The sequence below is a fragment of the Mastigoproctus giganteus genome, chromosome 2 (assembly GCF_048544385.1).
Source record: "Mastigoproctus giganteus isolate SK-2022 chromosome 2, ASM4854438v1, whole genome shotgun sequence".
NCBI lineage: Eukaryota > Metazoa > Arthropoda > Arachnida > Uropygi > Thelyphonidae > Mastigoproctus > Mastigoproctus giganteus.
The window spans coordinates 236,382,342-236,403,268 of record NC_143576.1 but is presented as its reverse complement, the minus strand read 5'-3'; the positions used below and the strand labels follow the sequence as shown (position 1 = coordinate 236,403,268).

Here is a 20,927-nt window from a genome sequence, read left to right as displayed (position 1 = left end):
TGTTACACTTCTTAAGTGTAATGACATTACAGCTGGATCTAATTTTTTTTTTCTTATTTGATCTGCACCAATGCTGTATTTGCATATTTAGTGAAATATAAAAATTGAAGGTCAATGTGCCATAAATAATAACACAGTTGGCAATTTACTAGGGATATAAATGGAGATCTATATAAGTTGAATTGAATTAAGTTGAGGATTACCTCTACACTTTATATGCATTCTGCAATGATTTTAGCATTTTGGCCTGCAAATAAGTGCTTATTGTACATATTGGCTGCTGCCTTATGGTCTTATTTACTCCCTTAGATAGCAATGTCTTATGGAATATATTTAGTTGTAAATGCTCCAGTATGCTTGAAAGGGAAACTCCATATATTCATGTCCAAAAAAGTTTATCTTATTAAAATTAGTTCTCTAATATTTTAAAAGTCCTGTATAACTTGCTGTGCAGCTGAAAACATTTTGCTTATTTCTTTATTTAGGACATATGGAAAATTCCTAGCGATATGTCTTTTGAATCAGCTGCAGCACTGACAGATAGCTATGCCACTGTATTAATTGCAGCGCGCAGGGTAGGTCTTGAGCAAGAGTGAGTATCAAAAAATTAATGTAACTGATTATTTTAAAATTTATTTTTCTTAAGATTTAGTTTCAGAAAATTGAATACAGTCGGTCCTCGTATAACACGTGTTTACATTACACGAATTCGATCATACACGATTTATAAATAGGGGAACGTTATCTTATATAACACGAACCGAATTCGCTTATGCACGATTCGCCTTTGTGTTTACAAGAAATGGCAGTCGAACGCGGAATTACCCCACACCGAACGCAACACGATAGTGATGAAGAAGATTCTGAAAATGTATTTGTGTTTTATATCAGTGAAGGGGAAACACATTTCATCATAATAACGTAAAAACCAACACAATTCCAGCTATCGATATAATCGCAAATGCAATTAGATGGAGTTTACTACCAGTTTATAACAGATTCCGCTAGCAGAAACGAAACTGGAAATTGTTTTTATTGTTTTACGGTAGTAACCCCCAAAAATGTGCTTTAGTAAAATGTGGGGTGTTAATAGTGTATCTCGGCCTTTACGGTGTTGTTTATTCAGTTGCTATACGTGCGCAGCTTTGTTTATGTGTATTAAGCGTGCCTCCTCGTTTTGTAATTGTGCTTTATTCCTTAAAAGGTGTGAAAAGGAAGCGTCCTGGCGAAGACACTGCAGATTCAGAGAGAGAAAAAAAAAAGAAGCAATATCAATAAACAGAGGCGGACTGAGTCAAAAATTCTTACCCGGGAAAATTTATAGTGGCCTCATACTATGGTTTATGGCCAAAATCACACCGGCCTCCGGCCCACCGGGATTTCCCGGGTAAGGCTTATGGCCAGTCCGCCTCTATCGATAGAGGAAAAAATATGAAACGAAAGACCATGTGATATTGCACGTGCTACAGACCTAAATGAGGCAACGCCGAGAATTACAAAGAATGCGGAGAAAATAAAAACAACCTTCATAGCGGGAACAACTCAAAGTGTAATTAAAATCCATTAGATTAAGACACAAGAATTGGAAGAGATGGAACGGCTGTCATCTCTTTGGATAGAAAATCAAACAAAAAACAAGTTTTCTTACGATAGAAGCAAAAGCATTAGCAATATTTTATTACGTAATAGTCGTAATAAAATACGTATTTTATTACGACTATTTTATTTAATATAATAAATTTTTTACGAATAAAATACGTATTTTATGTTTTACTTAATGTTTTGGTTCCAAATGTGTGTTCAATCTTGGGTGGTCGGCACCTAATCCCACTTTTCCCATAGGGCCTGTTGTTTATATTGCACGATTTTGCATTGCACGAGGGTTTCTAGGAACACAACTATCGTGCTATACGAGGACAGACTGTACTTACAGTTGAATTATTTATTTAACTAACAATTAGATAAGAAGTTCTGAAGCATTATGAGTATTACAGAAAATGAGTATTTTATTAAATTATTATTTTATTGTGTACAGGATATCTTCTTAACAAAGTGTGCTTTTGTACAATTTTGTATTAACCTTTCAGCAGTGAGTTTGTCACATGTGGCTGGGTCCTTACTTAGCGAATTTTTAGCAGTGGCCAGCTCTGTGGGTTTTTTTTGTGAAATTTTATAAAAATTAAAACTTTGTACACAAATGCATTAAAATATTAATGTTCTTATTTTGGCTTTCTGCCCTACCCAACACCAGAGTAAAATTGTCAAAAAAAGAATTTATAAAAAATTAGTGAATAAACATACCTCTTTTTTTTTTTTTTTTTTTTGATGCAGTAATGTCCTCTACATCAATTTATATATTAATTGATTTACTTTGACCAAATTTTAAATGTAAATCCCATAGAAATTTTTCAGTTTCAGAATTTCTAAGTCAAATTGGATGACTGAGGACAACAGGTGTTATCACTTTTTTCTGCAGTGAACCTTTCGATAATCTTCTCAGATTTTCGAAGCCGATATTTTCATGCAACCTTCTGTTATATTTGTGTCTACAATTAGTTTGAAATACAGATAAGAGATGGAAGAGATGGCAGCATCTCTTATCTATATAGAAACATTTAAAGGCAGTTCACATCTTATTGGATATATTGTTTGAAGCAACCTTTAAAACAGACTATATATGTACTTCCAAAGTTTACACACTGTAAAAGCAGTGGTATAGAAGTTAGTATTAACTGTATGGTGCAAGGAAGCTTGAAACTTTTGCTGTACACCAGCCAAAGAAACATAATTAATTAGTATTAGTATTATTAGTGGAAAATGATGCAAGGAAGCATGCTTGTAAAGCATCAGCCAAAAAAAAAAAAAATAAAAACACTTCACCCATCCATACCCTGCAAGAGTTTGTCTAGTTTTTCCTTGAATGTATTCAAACCATCCACTTCCACAACAACAAATGTAAGTTTGTTCCAACAATCAACTGCCCGCTGGCTGAGGGCAAACTTCCATACATCTATCCTGCAACCATCCTTCCTCAACTTGAATTTATGCCCTCTCATATGTGTGTGTGTAGTCTTAGCAAGAGGAAGAATGCTATCAACATTTAGTTTGCTCAATCCATTTAAGGCCTTAAACACCTCAATCAGATTTCTCTGCAGGTTCCTGGTCTCCAGACACTGCAATTTGCAGAACCAAAGCTTTTCTTGTTAAGAGCACCATTGTGTTCCCTTCACCATGAAATTAATAATAAAATAAATCGCCTATTTGACTCAATCCTCACATAGGTGTCTACCAGCTGACCTTTGAATTTTCCCAGGCTACCAGCCTCAACCACTCAAGGAGGCAATCTGTTCCAATAATTAAACTCCCTGGCTGAAAGAAACTTTCTGCAGTCCAGTCTATCTCTTCTGTTGTAATTTGAATTTATGGTTCTGGAATTGTTTGTAATAGTGAAAATTTTGCCATCATTCATTTTGCTTTCTCCTGTAATAACCTTATACACCTCAGTTAGATCTTCTCTAAGGTGTGCCTAGTTTACTAAGTTGTTCAGTGTAAGCTGAATGCTATATGTGGTATGGGAAATTAAAAATTGTTACTTATTAAATACTTAATGCTATTTTGGTCTTTCAAAATTATGAAAAGTAGGACTTTTTTTGCCTTGATCTTATATTTTTATGTTGAGGATTTAAACTGCATTTTAGTCCTAAATCCTATATGTATCTGATGTGAGTATTAAGATGATTACATTTACTATGCAGTTTAAAGTGTTTTTGTTTTCCCTCATTCACTCCATAATAAAGAAATGAGTCTGTTAATCATTAGAATAAGTTGTCTCTGTGGATAGTTGAGGCAGTCAGTTTTGAAAAATTCGAATGCTGTTGGATCAGTACCTTTTTTTTGGCTGCTGCAGCAAAAGCTTCTGGCATCCTTACACTGTCTAATCAATACTAAGAAATAAAAAAGTAAATATAACGGTAGCTGTATGCATTCTGATAGGTTTGACAGAGTGTGGAAAAATTATAGGTATCAGTTTTGAAAAAACTGCCTTTGAAAATTTGTGAAGATAGGCATTTGTGAATATCTGTGTTGTGGTATGTGTGAAATCACAGATTAATTTTTCTGCTCACTTTTTGAATTTAGAACAGTCAGGGATTTTTAGGGAAGTTTTGGGACTGATTGCCCTCTATGTAGAAATACTATCTGATGGTAAGCTTTGGGATAGGTATAATAATTGATTTTTGGATGAAAACATAATGCTTGAATAAACAGAGGTGGCCTCCTCTTGCGGTCTTCAAAGGAGACTGCAGGAAGCTGTAATTCAGTTTTTAAATGAATTGTACATCAAATATTGAAAAATTGTGGCAAGCCTTGCAGAGTGAATCAAAAGACTGCTTTTTTTTATGCTTATTTTAACACAAGTGTTACTTACAAATATTATGAAATATCATCAATTTGTGTTAGATCAAGCATGCCTTAATATGAAAGCAAAATGTAATACTTTGTGACTGATCCATTTTATTAGCATTGAAGTTAGGCAGATGAGCTGAGAAATAGCAATTAAGTTTAACATTGATGAATGCAAGGTACTGCATATGGGAGCAATAATCCCAGATTAACATACCAATTGTGTGGTACACTAATGTGGGATTCCACTCAGGGTGGTGGAAAATGAAAAAGATGTGTAGGGGTAATTGTGCAGTCAGATATGAAGTTTTCTGTGCATTGCAGCCAGGCTGCTGGGACAGCTAGTAGGGATAAGGAAGTGATTATCCCATTGTACGAGGCAGTGGTTAGGCTGCATCTTGAGTACTGCATACAAGTCTGGAGGCCTGATATGAGGTAGGGTGTGTATCTGCTGGAATGGATGTAAAGAAGGACAGTGAGATTAGTGAAGGGAACAAAAGGGTGGTCTTACCAAGAAAGGCTTAATTTCTGCAGATTGCAACATCTTGAGACTAGGAACTGGCAAGGTGATCTGATTGAGGTGTTTAAGGCTTTGAATTGATTGAGCAAGTTCAATGCTGATGACATTCTTCCTCTTGCTCAGACTACACACACACACACACACACACACACACACACACACACACACACACACACACACACACACACACACGGGGGGGGGGACACTGTTGATAGTGGGTAGTTTAAATAAATTCAAGGAAGAACTGCAGAAGCTGTACAGCTGACGTGGGAAGCGAAGTTTTTATCATTTGTCACTACTAATATTAAATCTTTAATCTGCTACAATGCAACGCTGTGTTGTGCTACACTGCTGAAACAAAATGTTAATAAAATAAATGGTGAAAAAGGGTATTGCCCACTTTGTTAGAAGAAAATGTATGCCAAATTTAATAATAAGAAAAGTGTTTGCTTATTGTTGCTTTATTTATTATAAAGTTTAGTGTACTTTATTTATTATAAAGCATAGTATCTTATTGGACCAAAAAAAAAAAAATAAATAAATAACTCCCCCACGAAACCATGCTTAAAATATGATTTGCCATTATAATGTTATGAAATGAATTCAGATAAAGCATTGACATGCCTGCCAGTAGTTATCAAGCTTTTATGCTAATTTAAAAAATGATGTTATATATTTATTGCTTGGTGATTGTGATGTAAGTTTGCATGTTCAAGTAGAGCAGGTATGTCAAATAAATCCAGGGTGTAGGAAGTTTAAACTGTGTAAGTTAAAAGTAAACACGGGATAAAAATTGCTGATGATGTTACCAGCAGATTACAGTGGCTATTTCTGACATTAGTTGTAATACTTGTCAGTATAATTACCAGAGTGATCATTTCACCACTCTGAAATTGTATTATGTTGATACAAATGAACCATTTTTATCACTTTGCTATATACAACTTTCATTACAATATACAATTAAAAATCAAATTGAAATCTTAGTCAGACCTTCCTATGCAGTGAGTAGTCTTTGAATCATAATGGGAAAATCTGTAATGCTCATCTTAGGGCTAACCAACTTTTGTCATTTGGTTTCCAGAGCTCCTTCATAATTTGAGTGTGGCAGCAAATTTTGTTGTACCTTCATCTGCACAATCCCCCTGCTTCCCTGGAGTATTTGTTCTCCAGCCTGACTGACTTTTTATCAGAATGACCATGCTTTGTTGGATTCATAGTCATTATTATTATTAGCCATATAGTGCAAGGAAGCCTGAGGCTTTTGCTGCACCAGCCAAAAAAAAAATTCTGAGTTACCCTGAGAGAGAGAGAGAGAGAGAGAGAGAGAGAGAGAGAGTAAAGGAAGTAGCAGGGAATTACCAAGAAAGAGAAAGAATGATTATATCCAGCTCAGACCCTGGGTGTGCCAAGTCCATACTCACCAGATGTGAGCCCTTGGGATTGTTTGAAGGTAACAGGTGGTAGATAAGGCAAAAACTTGGTCCCTGAGTCGATGCAAATTTTTAATCTTGCATACAAACTATAGTCCTGTCATACATCTTGAACATTGGCAAATACTGTCTTATGCAGGACAAAATATATCAATGTGTAATTATTGCTATAGTTCTTTAGTCTATGCAGATATGAAAAGAAGAAATTATTTTTGTCAGACTCCATGTTGGGCATAGTCACTTGACACATTCCTTTTTATTGAGGGCCATTGAACCTCCTTTATGTGACTATTGCAAAAAAGTGTTTTATGTGTTAAACATATCATTACTGATTGTCTGAATTTTTCAGTTGACTTCTGTGCTTTTAATTCTCTTTTAATGCTTTAAAACATCTGGCTGAGCCATATCAACTCAATCAGCTTAAAATATCAGATTTTATCTCCACTAACGTGATAATGATGTATCTGATATTTTTACTTTTTTAAAGAGAGAAAACTCGTACCATTCTGTTTAAGTGAACTTTCTTTGAGTACTTCATACTAATCCTTTTATCTATATAAGAATCTGGGCCTACTACTCTAGTAGTTACTTTTATATGTATAAGAACCTCAGCTTTGTGCACTAGTACTAATACAGATTGCTGTTTAGTTCATGGTACCATGTATGCACAAGTAATGGTTTCTTGCAATGTTTTCTTGCTTAATTGCTTTTTAGCAGCAATTTTCTGTCTCATAACACACCAGTAGTTTTCATTTGGGTTCAAATCATTCCTGGACTATTTCCTGGCTGCAATAAGGATTAGATATTGCAATTTTGCATGAATTTTTTCACCTAAAGATAAAAAAAATTATAAAACAGTATTTGAAACAAGTTAAAATTAGCATACTAGAAATTGTATTAAATGATTATGTAATGTTGTACTAACCTTATGTGCAGTGTGACAAGGGGCAGAGTCATGTTGGAAAATAATTTTCTGTTCCTTGAAAGAGGTCTCTGATAACAGACAGAAGTCTCCTTTAAAATGTTTGTGTAATAGTCACCATTAACAGTACCATTTATAAAATGTATTCTGCCCACTCCTTTGCTTGTTATGTATCTCCAAACTATCTGGCCTAATAGAAACTTTATGGCTGATTGAATACAGTGAGGGTAATAAGCTTCTTTAGAGATCTATGATGAATGTAGCATTTGCCATTTGATCAGTGGAGGTTAAATATGGATTCATCAGAATATTACAGATTCCCATCGCTCACTTGTCCGATTAGCATGTTCTTTACCCAGGTTAGTAGTTTTTCCCCTCATGAATTTGGTCAGTAAGGGCTTCTTACCAGGTTAATATGTGCTTTCAGCGCATTTATCACAAGTCTTTGTCAGACAGTTCTCTCGCTTGCATTTACTCCAGTATGTTAGGTCTGTGGAACTTGCACAATAATCATGGAGCATAAACATTTCAAAACTGTTCTGTGCTGCAGTACTTTTCTGTCTCAGTCCAGTTCCAAATTTTCTTTTGACATCTCCAGTCTCATGTTTCTTTATAAGTAACCTTGACACAGTAGACTAGTTACAGCCAACTTTTGCAGCTATTTGCATCTAGAAAAGCCCTTCCTATGAAGAGCAGTAATTATGCTTTTCTTCCTTGGAGTTAACTGAGTGTGTACCATACTCTGTTGTTGAATAGGAAGTGAAGGCAGATAGCAGCAGGTGGATGGATGCCTTTATAAAAAAGATGATGCATTGCCACTCTAATATTACAGAATGATGATGCAATATCACATTAGTTTGACAGGATAATGTCTTCAAATGACATAATTCTACCTGTAGAGGAAGTTGTTAGGGAAATATTAAACTTTAAGAGGGTGATGCAAAGCACATTATTATTCACATGGCTGCAAAAAGTGTGGTATTGTGGTGCATGTTTTGGGTTGGTGTGTTTCTTTGTCTGGGTTTGAAAATTTAGAATTCCATCCCTTTCACTTTGTTTCCCTAATCAGAACCCTGGGTTTGTGGATATAATGCCAGTGCAACTACTGATACAAGACTAATTGTGATGAACTAACATTTAGTAGTAATACACCTTTTACACATGATAGGGTTAGAAATAATTTTATTTCTAGATCCATTATACATAAAAGTAGAGGAGTTAGATACATAACTTGAGCTTTCAATACATTATCATTAATCATATCAGATAGAAAATATTAAAATTTACTAATAAGACAAGAAGTGACTTATAGACAGGAACTAATGCAGAGATACTGCTGTTTGTCTTTTTGGAAAGATTTGCCAGTGCTTTCTGCTTTTGTCTAATATATTTGTATAAGTTTTCTATACATAGCTTAAATACTAATGCAGTACTTTTATCTTTTCATCTCTCATAATTGTGATTATAGTTTCTGTTTATTATGTAAACAGAAACTATAATCAGCTTCAATTCAAAGCCTGCTTTTAAATATATTTAATAATACAGTATATATTCTGCTTTATTCTCTATCCAATTTAGTGATGTTGTCCTTGTCACTGCTGCTGCTGGTGGTTTAGGCCTCGCTGCAGTGGATATAGCTGCTAATCTTTTTAAAGCCAAGGTAATATTTAATGAATAATTCACAAAATAGCAGAATCCATTTTTATAGTTAAGAACTTCCTTAGTTTTAACTATTCTGGTGTCCACGACATACTGGTATATAAAGCAAGAATTTTAATGTTTTTAAATAAATTTTTTAATATGTTACTACTCATCAGAAAAAAAATTATTGAAGTTAGTTAGCTCAGTTCCTCATCGAGATGTGTCTAACATCATCACCTGCATTCTCGTATATGATCTCATCACTGTTTATAGAATAAAAATTATTTATTTATAAATTAATTTTCCACTTTTAAGTATTCTAAGCCAGCTGCAGAAATAATTTTCCAAAATAACTTTTGGCATGGATGATCAGTGCAGTGTTGAGTCAGTCTGGTGGGACATAAGTGTTATGTCCCACCAAAATGATGGGTATTATAGGCCTAATGACTGTGATGAGTGTAATGACCAGCTGTACAGGCATACAAAGTGGACTGGTAAATCATAATGTCTTATAATGGGGGTTTTAACCTTCCAGATATTGATTGGAACTTGGGTTGGTCACTCACACAGTAGCAGAACTTTTGTAGATTTGTTGGATGATGTTTTCTACACCAGCAGAGATGTTAGAGATGCAAAGAGAAAAAGCAGTATGCTTGATCTGATTTCAGCAGTAACTCTTCATGAATTAAGAATCTACAGAAAACTGAACCACAAGGCAGGAGTTATCACAGTGTATTGATGGGGGACTTTCTTAACATGTTTACAGCTTCTTGAATGCTGATATTCAGCTTTGGATTTTAATCCACTTGGAGGGGAAACCAAACTATTTTAGATCTTTATCTTCCACTTTGTCAGAAGAAAAATTGGATATTTTTGTCAAGCGACCATCACCAGGGACTGATTAATTCAGTCATAGCAAGAAGAAGTCCAAAAATGTTTGTCCTTTCCAACACAGATTGACTCAATCTTGCGGTTTTTAATCCCAGGCTCGAAACCATGGTAAGAAAGCTAGCAGAAAACTTGTTAGAGGTATAACTACTGTCAAGGGCAAAGGGAAGGGCCTACTAAACAGGATTTAACCTGTCTGGGACTACTGTGGCCCAGACAGTTTAAATCCTGTTTAGTAGGACCAGCTAATGATGTTACCAACAGCAAATTCTAAATTGGAAGCATTCAGGGAAGTAATCATAGAAGCTGCTGGGCTTTTTGTATCAGATAAAAGTTAAGGGTTAGACCCAAATGGATGTCAGATGAACTGTTGGGAGTAGTGGCGAATGTTTGAAGAAGAATTCTTCAAACATTCGCCAGTCAATGGTATAAAGTTTGAAGAATTCTTCAAACATTCAACAATCAAGTCATAATGGAGGTTACGCAAGCAAAGACAGATTATGAGAAATCTCTGTCAAAGAATGCAAAGAAAAGTACTAGACTACTTATGTTAACACCAGAAGGAAAAGGATGAATCACATTGGTCTACTGGATATGAATGGTATAACTGTTAATAATCCTGCTTAGGTTGCTGATGAACTGAATAGATATTTTGCATCTACATACACACATGAGCAATTTTGTAGAGGTGTAGATGCCTGAAGTATATCAAATTACAGGGAGCTAGGTAATAACTGAAAGGAATTTGGAAGAGAAATTGTTGAAGCTAAATGGAAATAAATCACCTGGGATGAATGGGATAGACCCAGTTATATTAAGAGAGGTGGCAAAAGAAGTAATCAAATATTTAGTCATAATTACAAGATTATCCTCAGAATCAGGCAAGATCTCTATGGACTGTAGATTTATGAATATGTCCCCAATTCACAAAGGGTGAAGTGAGTAATATTATAAATCTGTAAGCTTGGCTTCTGTTTCAGGGAAATTAATGGAATCACTGGTTAAAGAAGTAATGCAGGACTATCTGGATAGGTATGCAGTTATACAGCAATCACAGTAGATTTGTTAAGGAGTGATTTTGTGTGACCAATCCAGTTAGGTACTATGACACAATAACAAAGGAACTGGATGCAAAAAATTATTTTGACATCATATACATAGATTCCAGAAAAGCTTATGCAGCATCAGCCAAAAAAAAAAACCTTCCCATTTCACCCCTCCATTCGTTCCAAATGCCTGTCCAGCTCAGCCTTAAATTTATTTAGGCCATCAACTTCCACAACAAAAGATGGAAGTATAACGAATGGGCCTGGTGTACTGGGGTCCATGGTTAAGAAAAATATATACATACAATGATAACCCAGTTTAATATAATATAATAAAATATATAATAAGTAGCAGTAGCTTTCAAGACTAACGAGTCTCTTTTTCAACAGATTTAAATACAACGGATAAGTGCAATGAGCTGAGAGTGAGGCACGCTATTCATTTTCTATTGTTGTTGCACGGACGTGCGCTGTTTTACTCCAGTATTTATCCAGCATTAAAATGGTTGTCTCTAGGATGGGGTGTAGACGTATGCCTTTGTGGTGGTTTATCGCCTTTGGATTGTTTAATATGTTAAGTGACTCTAGCCATAGGTGGTGGCGAAAGTGTTGTGAGTAGTCTACTATTTCAAAGTCACGTTTGGGATCGAGATCATGGCTGGTGGCCCAAAAATGTTCCACGACTGCGGACTGGTCAGTTTCGGCAAGCCAGATTGCCCTGTCATGTTCCATAAGGCGATCTTGGAGACGTCTTGATGTTTCTCCTATGTAGCAGCTGTCACAGTCTCTACAGGTGATGCGATATACTACATTGCTGCATAAGAGAGGTGTGACAGGGGTCTTCACACTGGAGACAAGTGAACCTAGGTTTCTGCAGGGTAACTGCACGCATTTGATGTTGTAATTTCTGAGGATTTTTGAGATCCGTCCTGACGCCCCTGGATAATAGGGAATGTAGGTGGACGGTATATCGTCTTGTTTTGGTGGTCTTGGGTGGGATGTGAGTTCTTGTGCCTGTAATAGGCACCTGTTTAGCACATGGGATGGATAACCACATTTGGTTAGGTCTGCCTTCACATGGGAAATCTTGTTACGCCTAATTGCATCAGTGCTGGAATGGCTCCAAGCCCTGGAGAATAGGGTGTGGACAGTGCTGTTGAGATGACTGGGTGCGTGGCCGGATCCATAGTTAGTAAATTGTCCGCACCACATAGGTTTGCGGTATACCGAAGTCTCTAGACGTGGGCCTACGCGATGCACTAAGACATCCAGGAATGGGAGCGCGTCGTTGACTTCTAACTCTATAGTAAACTGGATGAAATTAGATAGGGAGTTGAGGTATTCCAGTACTGCTGTTTCAGAGCCACGTGGTATTACAGTAAAAATATCGTCAACATATCTGCACCATGTTGTAATAGGTACAGGTGGGTTCAGGTGTATCTGCTCCTCCAGATCTTCCATGGCGATGTTGGCTACTATGGAACTAACAGGGGCACCCATAGCAGTGCCATGTACCTGCTGGTAGACTGAATCCTCAAAGGTGAAGATGCTGCTTGATAAGCATAGGTTGAGGGCGGTGCAGATGTCATCAGTGGATAGTGTCATCAGTTCCTTTGTGACTACATCATAGTATCCAATCGAATTGGTCAGACAAGACCCCTTTAACAAACTCATGCTGTGTCTTAACTATTACTGCCGTCTTGTCTAGATGATCCTGCAATGCTTCTTTAACCAGTGATTCCATTATTTCCCCCAGAACACAAGTTAAAATAATAGGTCTATAGTTACTTGTCACCTTTTGAACCTGCTTTGTGTATTGGTGATACATTTGCATACCTCCAGTCCATGGGGGCCTCCCTTAACTCCAAGGAAGCTCTCATATTTATGGCTACGGGTTTGCTTACTTCCTTTGCTGCCTCCTTTGATATAACTGGATAGATCCCGTCCACCTCAGGTGCCTTTTTTATGTTTAACTTCAACAATTCCTCCTCCACATTTCTCTCTGTTATTACAAAAGCACTTAGCTCCCTGTTAGAGTTTGATAAACGTCTGGCACTCCCGTCATCGAATAACACCTCGTGTGAATGTAGATGCAAAATACTCATTCAGCTTATCAACTACCTGAGCATGATCATCAATAGTCAACCCATCTATTTTTCTTTGAATCGTTTGCTAGAGATTTCTCGTAATCTACCTTCATCTGCCTAACCTCCTTTGTGACTTGATTACAGACTAGCGTATATCTGCCATAGGCTTCTGTGTCACCTGATACTTTATATGCATCCCATACATTTTTCTTCTCTGCCATGAACCTCATTAATTCACCTGACATCCATTTAGGCCTAAACCTTGAACAGTATTTCTTAGTTGGAATGAAAAGCCTAGTAGCCTCCAAAATTAAGTCCCTGAAGGCTTCCCATTTAGAATTCAATGTTGGTGACATCATCAGTTTATCCCACTGTACAAAATTTAAAAACTCTCCGAGACCCCCTGTAGTCACCTTTATGAAAGCAAAACCCTTCTCTTTAGCCTTAATGATAGTTACATCTTTAAGTAATTCCCACATCAGTACATTGTGATGACTGTCACCCAGTGATTCCTTTATCTGCAAATTCTTAATACATGAATAATCACTGCTGATAATCAGGTCAAGAGTATTACTGCCTCTCAAACATGTTGCTGTAGAAAAGTCATCCAATAAATCCACAAAAGTCCTGCTAGTGTGCGAGTGACCAATCGACAAGTTCCCGTCAATATCTGGAAAGTTAAAATCCCCCATTATAAGACATTCTGATTTACCGGCCCACTCTATTTCTCTGCACAGTTGCTCATTAGGCCAAGACAAATTTGCTGTGCAGTTTGGATTAGTGATGGAGCAAATTACTGCTATGGATAAAGGGGATGGTTGAGTGGAAGAAGACAGAGTGGTTACCAGTGGTACTGCTCTTCTGGAACTAATATTATTATTGGTGGAGTTCCCATGGGATCAATGCTGGGTTAGTTGTTGCTTTAGCTATTTATTAAATGATATTGATATCATTAATACTGCAACAAGATTTAGAAAAATTAGGCAGATGGATTGATAAGTGTCAATTGAAGTTTAACATTGACAAATATAAGGCACTGCATATGGGTACTGATTAATGTACCAGTTGTGTGGTACGACACTCAGAGTAGTGGAGAATGAAAAGACTTTGGGATAATTGTGCAGTCAGACATGATTTTCTCTGAGCAGTTCAGACAGACTGCTTGGATAGCTTACCAGGTTTTGTTAATGATCTTGAGTACTGTATACAGAACTGAACTGTTTTAGGATGGATGTAGATTTATTGGAAGGGGTGCAAAGAAAAGAACCAAGATTAGTGCGGGGAACAAAAATGGACTCTTAACAATAAAGACTTTATTTCTAAAAATTGTACCATTTGGAAACTAGACATCTGTGAGGAGATCTGATTGTGGTTTAAGGCTTAGAATGGATTGAGTAAGCTAAATAGTGATGGCATTCTTATTCTTGGACAATACATGTGTCCAAGATAATCCAGCAGGGGCATAAATTTAAATTTATGAATTATTGTTGCTGAATGGATGTGTGGAAATTTGCTTTCAGTCAGCAGGTAGTTGATTGTTGTAAAAAACTTGTACCTATTGTGCAAGTGGGTAGTTTGAATAACTTTAAGGAGGAAGAACTAAACAAATTATTAGGGGATAAGGACAGATGAATGTATGAAGTGTCTGTTTCAACCTTTGCATTATTTTCCATTACTAACTAACATCAGGGCTGGTTCTCACATAAATTAATATAGAAAATAATTTTAAGTTTATTAAAGGAAATTCATATTAGCATTAGCATTAGTAGAGGCATTTGATGCAAGAAAGCAAGCTTATGCAGCATCAGCCAAAAAAAAAAAAAAAAAAAAACCCACTTCCACTTCACCCCTCTGTTCGTTCAAAATACCTGTCCAGCTGAGCCTTAAACTTATTTAGGCTATCAACCTCCACCACAAGGGATGGAAGTCTGTTCCACCAACCAAGCACCCTCTGGCTAAAGGCAAATTTCCGCACGTCTATCTTACATCTCTCTTTCCTCAATTTGAATTTATGCCCTCTCAGGTGATTTTTCTGAGCTAGAGGAAGAATCCCATCAGCATTGAGCATGCTTAAACCATTCAAGGCTTTATACACCTCTATCAGATCACCTCGCTGGTGCCTAGTCTCCAGACACTGTAATTTGCAAAACTTAAGCCTTTCTTCGTAAGAGCACCCCTTTGTTCCATTCACTAATCTTGTTGCCCTTCTCTGTACTCGTTCCAGCAGCTCTACATCCTTCTTGAAATGAGGCCTCCAGACCTGTATACAGTACTCTAGGTGTGGCCTGACCATCACCTTATACAATGGAATAATCAATTCCTTATCCCTGCTGGAAAAATTCCTGTATATCATTGACAATACTCCATGAGCTACTCTTGCAGCCCGTCAGCACTGCTCAGAGAACTTCATATCTGCCTGCACAACCACCCCCAAGTCCCTTTCATTCTCTACCACTGTCAGTGTAGTACCACAGAGTTGATACGTTGCTCTGGGGTTGCTGTTTCCCATGTGTAGTACTTTACATTTGTCAATGTTAAACTTCATTTGCCACCTCTCAGCCCATCTGCTCAACCTTTCCAGATCCTGTTGCAGCAGCATAGTGTCAGTAGTGTCCTTGACAACCCTGCCAACCTTTGTATCGTCTGCAAACTTGGACATTAAGCCCGATATACCATCATCAATATCATTTATAAATACAGAAAACAATAATGGACCCAACACTGAGCCCTGAGGGACTCCACTAATAACATTAGTCCACGATGAGCAGTGTCCATTGATTACCACTCTCTGTCTTCTCCCCCTCAACCACCCCTTTATCCATAGCAGCAATTTGCCTCCAATGTCACACTGCTCCAATTTGTGTAGCAGTCTTCCATGTGCAACAGTATCAAAAGCCTTTCTAAGATCCAAGTATATAATATCAAAGTTATTCCCTGCATCCAGTTCTTTTGTGACTGCATCATAGTATCCAATCAAGTTGGTCAGGCAAGACTTCCCCTTAACAAAACCATGCTGTGTCTGAGCTATAACTGAATTCTTGTCTAAATGATCCTGCAGTGCTTCTTTAACCAGTGCCTCCATTAATTTTCCTGGAACAGAAGTTAAACTCACAGGTCTATAATTACTTGTGTCAGCCTTTGATCCCCCTTTGTGAATTGGGGTCACATTTGCACATTTCCAGTCTATGGGTACCTCCCCTGAGTCCAAGGAAGCTCTCATAATTATGGCTAAAGGTTTGCTTACTTCCTTTGCTGCCTCCTTTAATATAACTGGATAGATCCCATACACCCCAGGTGCCTTTCTTGTGTTTATCTTCAACAGTTTCTCCTCCACTTTACTCCCAGTTATTTCAAGATTCTGTAGCTTACTGCTAGAGTTGAATACACCTCTGGCATTCCCCTCGCTGAATACGTCCTCATGTGTGAATGTCGATGCAAAATATTCATTTAGTTTGTTAGCTACCTGAGCAGGATCATCAACACTTGACCCATCAATATCAAGTGGACCAATCTGATTCATCCCCTTCCTTCTAGAGTTTACATAAGTAAAGAACTCTTTGCTGTTTTTCTTTGCATCCCTTGCCAAGGATTTCTCGTAATCTGCCTTCGCCTGCCTAACCTCCTTTGTAACTTGGTTGCATATCAACTTGTATCTATCATAGGCTTCTGTGTCATGTGTTAATATTTATGTATCCCATGCATTTTTCTTCTCTGCCATATGCCTCATTAGTTCATCTGACATCCATTTTGGCCTAAACCTTAAACAATATTTCTTAGTTGGTATGTAAAGCCTAGTAGCTTCCAAGATAAGTTCTTTGAATGCTTCCCATTTTGAATTTGCTGTTGGTAACATCATCAGTTGGTCCCACTGTATAGAATTTAAATACTGTCTCAGTCCATCGTAGTCGCCTTTACGGAAGCAATAACCCTTCCCTTTACCCCTAATGGTAGTTACCTCTTTGAGTAAATCCCACTTCAGCACACTGTGATCGCTGCCACCTAGTGGTTCATTTATCTGCAGTTTCTTAATGCATGAAGAATCACTGCTGATAATCAAATCAAGAGTATTACTCCCTCTAGTTGCCTCCCGAACATGTTGATGTAGAAAACAATCATCCAATAAATCCACAAAAGCCCTGCTAGTGTTTTTTTTTTTTTTTATTATGAGAACCCCAAACACGAGAGGTATTATAACCTATAGTACTTAGTACCGTGCTTGGGTTGGAGATTGAGAAGACGAAAGAAGATATTTGTTGACATTGGACTTGAACTTCTGTAGATTGTAATTTTCAGGAAATACGTATGAAGGAAGGTTGTTCCAGAAAACGGCAGTTGAATGAATAAATGAGGAAGATGAAAAGTTGGTTCTGTGGGTTTGAAGTTGGACAGTAAATGGATGTTGGCTGGTGGCGGCACGTGTTCGGACTGTTTTGAAAGAGAGAGCAGGAATTATAGAAGCCAATTCAGAAGAACAGTGCCCATGGAAGTATCTGTAGAAGAGGCATGCAGCAGAAACAGTGCGTCTATGAGACAGCGAGCGGAGAGACTCTGTTAGAGATGAATCATTAATTAACCTAACTGCCCTCTTCTGAATGGAATCAAGAAGCCTGAGAGAGGTTTTGGGGGCACCACCCCAGATGTGGGAACAATATTCCATGGCAGGGCGGATTTGCGATTTATACAGAGTGAGCAGCTGATTGGGAGAAAAGTAACGCCGCGAGCGAAAGAGAAAACCAAGTTTTTTAGATGCAGAGGAAGCAATATTTGTAATATGCTTGTACCAAGAGAGATTAGAAGTCAGGGTAATCCCCAAAAGAGATATATCATTTTGCCTAGAAATCGGAGTGTCACTAAAGATAAGCATAGGAGCAGAAGAATCCTTTTTGCGAGATATAAGACAAGATTGAGTTTTAGAAGGGTTGAAATCAACTAAGTTGTCTTTGCCCCACTGGAGAATTACCTGAAGATTGGCATTTAAGGAATTGGCAGCAGATTTTCGAGAACTTGAAGCTGATTGAGCTGGACAAGGTTTCTCAAAATGGAAAGTTGAATGCAATGTGCTATCATCGGCAAAACTATGGATAGGATTTCCAGTCAATGTAAGAAGGTCATTGATATACAAGAGGAAAAGAGTGGGGGAAAGAACTGAACCTTGGGGGACACCGGCATTAGTGGAGAAGTTAGAAGACAGAGAGCCGTCTACCATCACCCTCAGTGAGCGATCAGAGAGAAAACTGGATAACCAATTACTAAAAACAGTTGGCAAACCATAAGATGGAAGCTTGTTTAGAAGACCTTTATGCCAAACACTATCAAAAGCCTTTGAGATGTCAAGAGCAACTACTTGTGTTGCACCGAACCTTTCCATTGAATTAGTCCATAAATGGGTAACATAATCGACACTGACGGAATCCATACTGGCGATCGTTGATCAGATGGAAGGTTTCTAGGTAGTTTAAGAGTTGGCGGTTAATTGATTTCTCCATTACTTTAGAAAGAGTAGAAGTAATTGCAATGGGACGATAATTGGATGGGAGGGATTTGTCACTCTTTTTAGGAACTGGCTGGATATGAGCAAATTTCCAAGCAGAAGGAAAAACACCTTTGGAATAAGAAAGTGAAAAAAGGCGGCAAAGAATAGGAGTAAGTTCAGGAGCACAGGTTTTGAGAACAAGTGGAGAAATACCATCAGGACCTGGAGCTTTCTTAGCATCAAGATTCATCAAAATCCTTCTGATATCCTTTTGATGGAAGACCACAGGAGGCATTGAATGGAGCGTGTTAGGAATGGTGGGAGGTGTTTTACCAAGATCATTAATACATGAGCTCAAAGAAAAATGGGATGCTAGCAGGTCAGCTTTATCCTTGGCTGAAGTGACAACAGAACCATCTGGTTTGGACAGAGGTGGGAGCAGAGATGGGCAAAAGTTGCAGCCAATAGCTTTGGCAAGAGACCAGAATGCTTGGCTACCATTAGGGCAAGAAGCAAGTTTTCTACTCTTAGCCTGTTCAAACTCTAGTTTGGACTGATTAATAACTGCTTTACAATTGTTGCGAGCTTTGGTGTAGGCAGAAAATGTAACTGAAGAATTAGAAACAAGCCAATTACGATATGCAACGTTCTTCTCTTGGACAGCCTTAGCACATTTATTGGAAAACCAAGGTTTAGATAAAGGACGAGATTTTAAAGTGGAGTGTGGGATAAAGGATTCCATTCCTGCAAGAATAATTTCACTGACATGATCTGAGCAAACGTTGAAATCAGAAGTTTTGAAACAGTAATCAGACCAAGGAAAAGAAGAAAAGAAGTCTCGCAGGTCATCCCATTTTGCATTCTTGTAATGCCAAACAATACGAGGTTGGGAATAGCCATGAGATAAAGGTTCCATTGGAGAAGAGGCAATCACCAAGTTGTGATCTGAAGTGCCTAAAGAACCTCTCACTTCAACCTTGTACTTAGAAGGGTTGTTTGTGAGAAAAAGATCAAACGTATTGGCTGTATGATTAGGATTGTCCGGTATTCTTGTAGGTAAATGAACAATCTGTGCTAGGTCATTAGTAATTGCAAAAGCCTCAGCATCTCGACCTGCTGGGTCGGTGTGACTAGAAAACGGAAGCCAGCTGGAGTTGTGAACGTTAAAATCACCAAGGAAAATTACCTCACTGTTAGGAAAGTTGGACTGGAGAAAGTCAAGTTGCAAAGAGAGGAAGTCAAAGAGCTCCAAGTGATTAGTGGAGTTGGGAGAACGGTAGAGACAACAGATGAATTTTACACAATGAGGTAGAGAGATTTTAAGCCAGAGAAGATCAAAGAGAGGAGATTCCAAATTGCCAAGTCTTTGACAGGGAATATCAGAACGGACATATTCACAAGTACCACCTTTGAGGCGAAAGGAATCATACAGCAAATAATTTGGACATCTGAGATGAGCAGTAGTTGAATCAACTGATAACTGAGATTCAGTCAGAAAAAGTACATGGGGTTTGGAAGACTGCAAGTGGAAATGGACATCTTTGAGATTAGAATTGAGACCACGTATATTTGTGAAATGAATTAGGAAGTCCTTGGGAGGTTTAGATCTTTTCGCAGATAAGCTTGCTCTATTATTTTGACAATTCATGGTGTATTCAATAGTAAGAAAAAGTGGGTGGGACATGCTGTATGAAGTAATGAAATTTTTGGATATGGCGTACATGTGGTAAGAATATACCCAGATCCTTGACATAACATGGCCTCGACAATGCTCCCCGCATACACACTACTCGGACTCCCTCCAGTCACCATCCGGAAGCTTCCTAGAGAGTTACCAATAGGTTCAGTCCGGTGTACTAACTAGCGGCCGGCCTGCGAACACCGTTTTAGAGCTGTACCCTCGAAATGTAAGGAATATTGGATCTCGCCACGACATTCATCATAACCTCAAAAATCATCAATCATACTGCATGATGGAAGAGATAGGGAAGGGTTGGCCGGAACTTAGCTCTAGAGACTAAACATGGGTTCCACCACTTCAAGCCTCCAATAAGCAAAGTGGTGGTATTTCACCGGTTGATGAGAGTCATCTACCACCTAGTACTGCCTGGTAACATAGAGGGGCGGCGTTCCTCCCTGTGGTGTGGGCGCCACACCTCGACCCCTGCTTACGTTTGTTCACACCTGGGTGGTCACCCACCATGTACTTATGCATGAAGGTTATACCCAGGATTACTAACAGTCCCACCATCGTGAAGGTGCAAGCAGAGGATTTGGCTGTCATAGACCGTCCGGACTTCGCCGAAATTGGGTCCACTTTGACTTGAGTGTCACCCGAATATCAGTTCCATCAGTGTTTTAGACTCCCAGGTAGTAAGAACAGCTTGTCTGGCATATCTGAGAGAATGTCTGTGACAACCTCAACCAGCCCCCAAATTCCAGTCAATATCTGGGAAATTAAAATCTCCCATTATAAGACTCTCTGATTTACTGGCCCACTCTATTTCCCTGTACAG

At 38.0% G+C, this 20,927-nt stretch overlaps 1 protein-coding gene across 3 annotated transcripts in view; it reads left to right on the top strand.

The window, feature by feature from the left end:
• LOC150090271 (protein Cryzl2-like) overlaps positions 1–20,927 on the top strand; it is a 78,653-nt gene that overhangs the window by 33,071 nt on the left and 24,655 nt on the right. For all 3 annotated transcript variants that reach the window (XM_090369043.1, XM_090369041.1, XM_090369042.1), the window contains exons 4-5: positions 486–592; positions 8,855–8,936. In XM_090369043.1, coding sequence (XP_090225169.1) covers positions 486–592; positions 8,855–8,936 — 189 coding nt within the window. The remainder of the gene's footprint in view (positions 1–485; positions 593–8,854; positions 8,937–20,927) is intronic.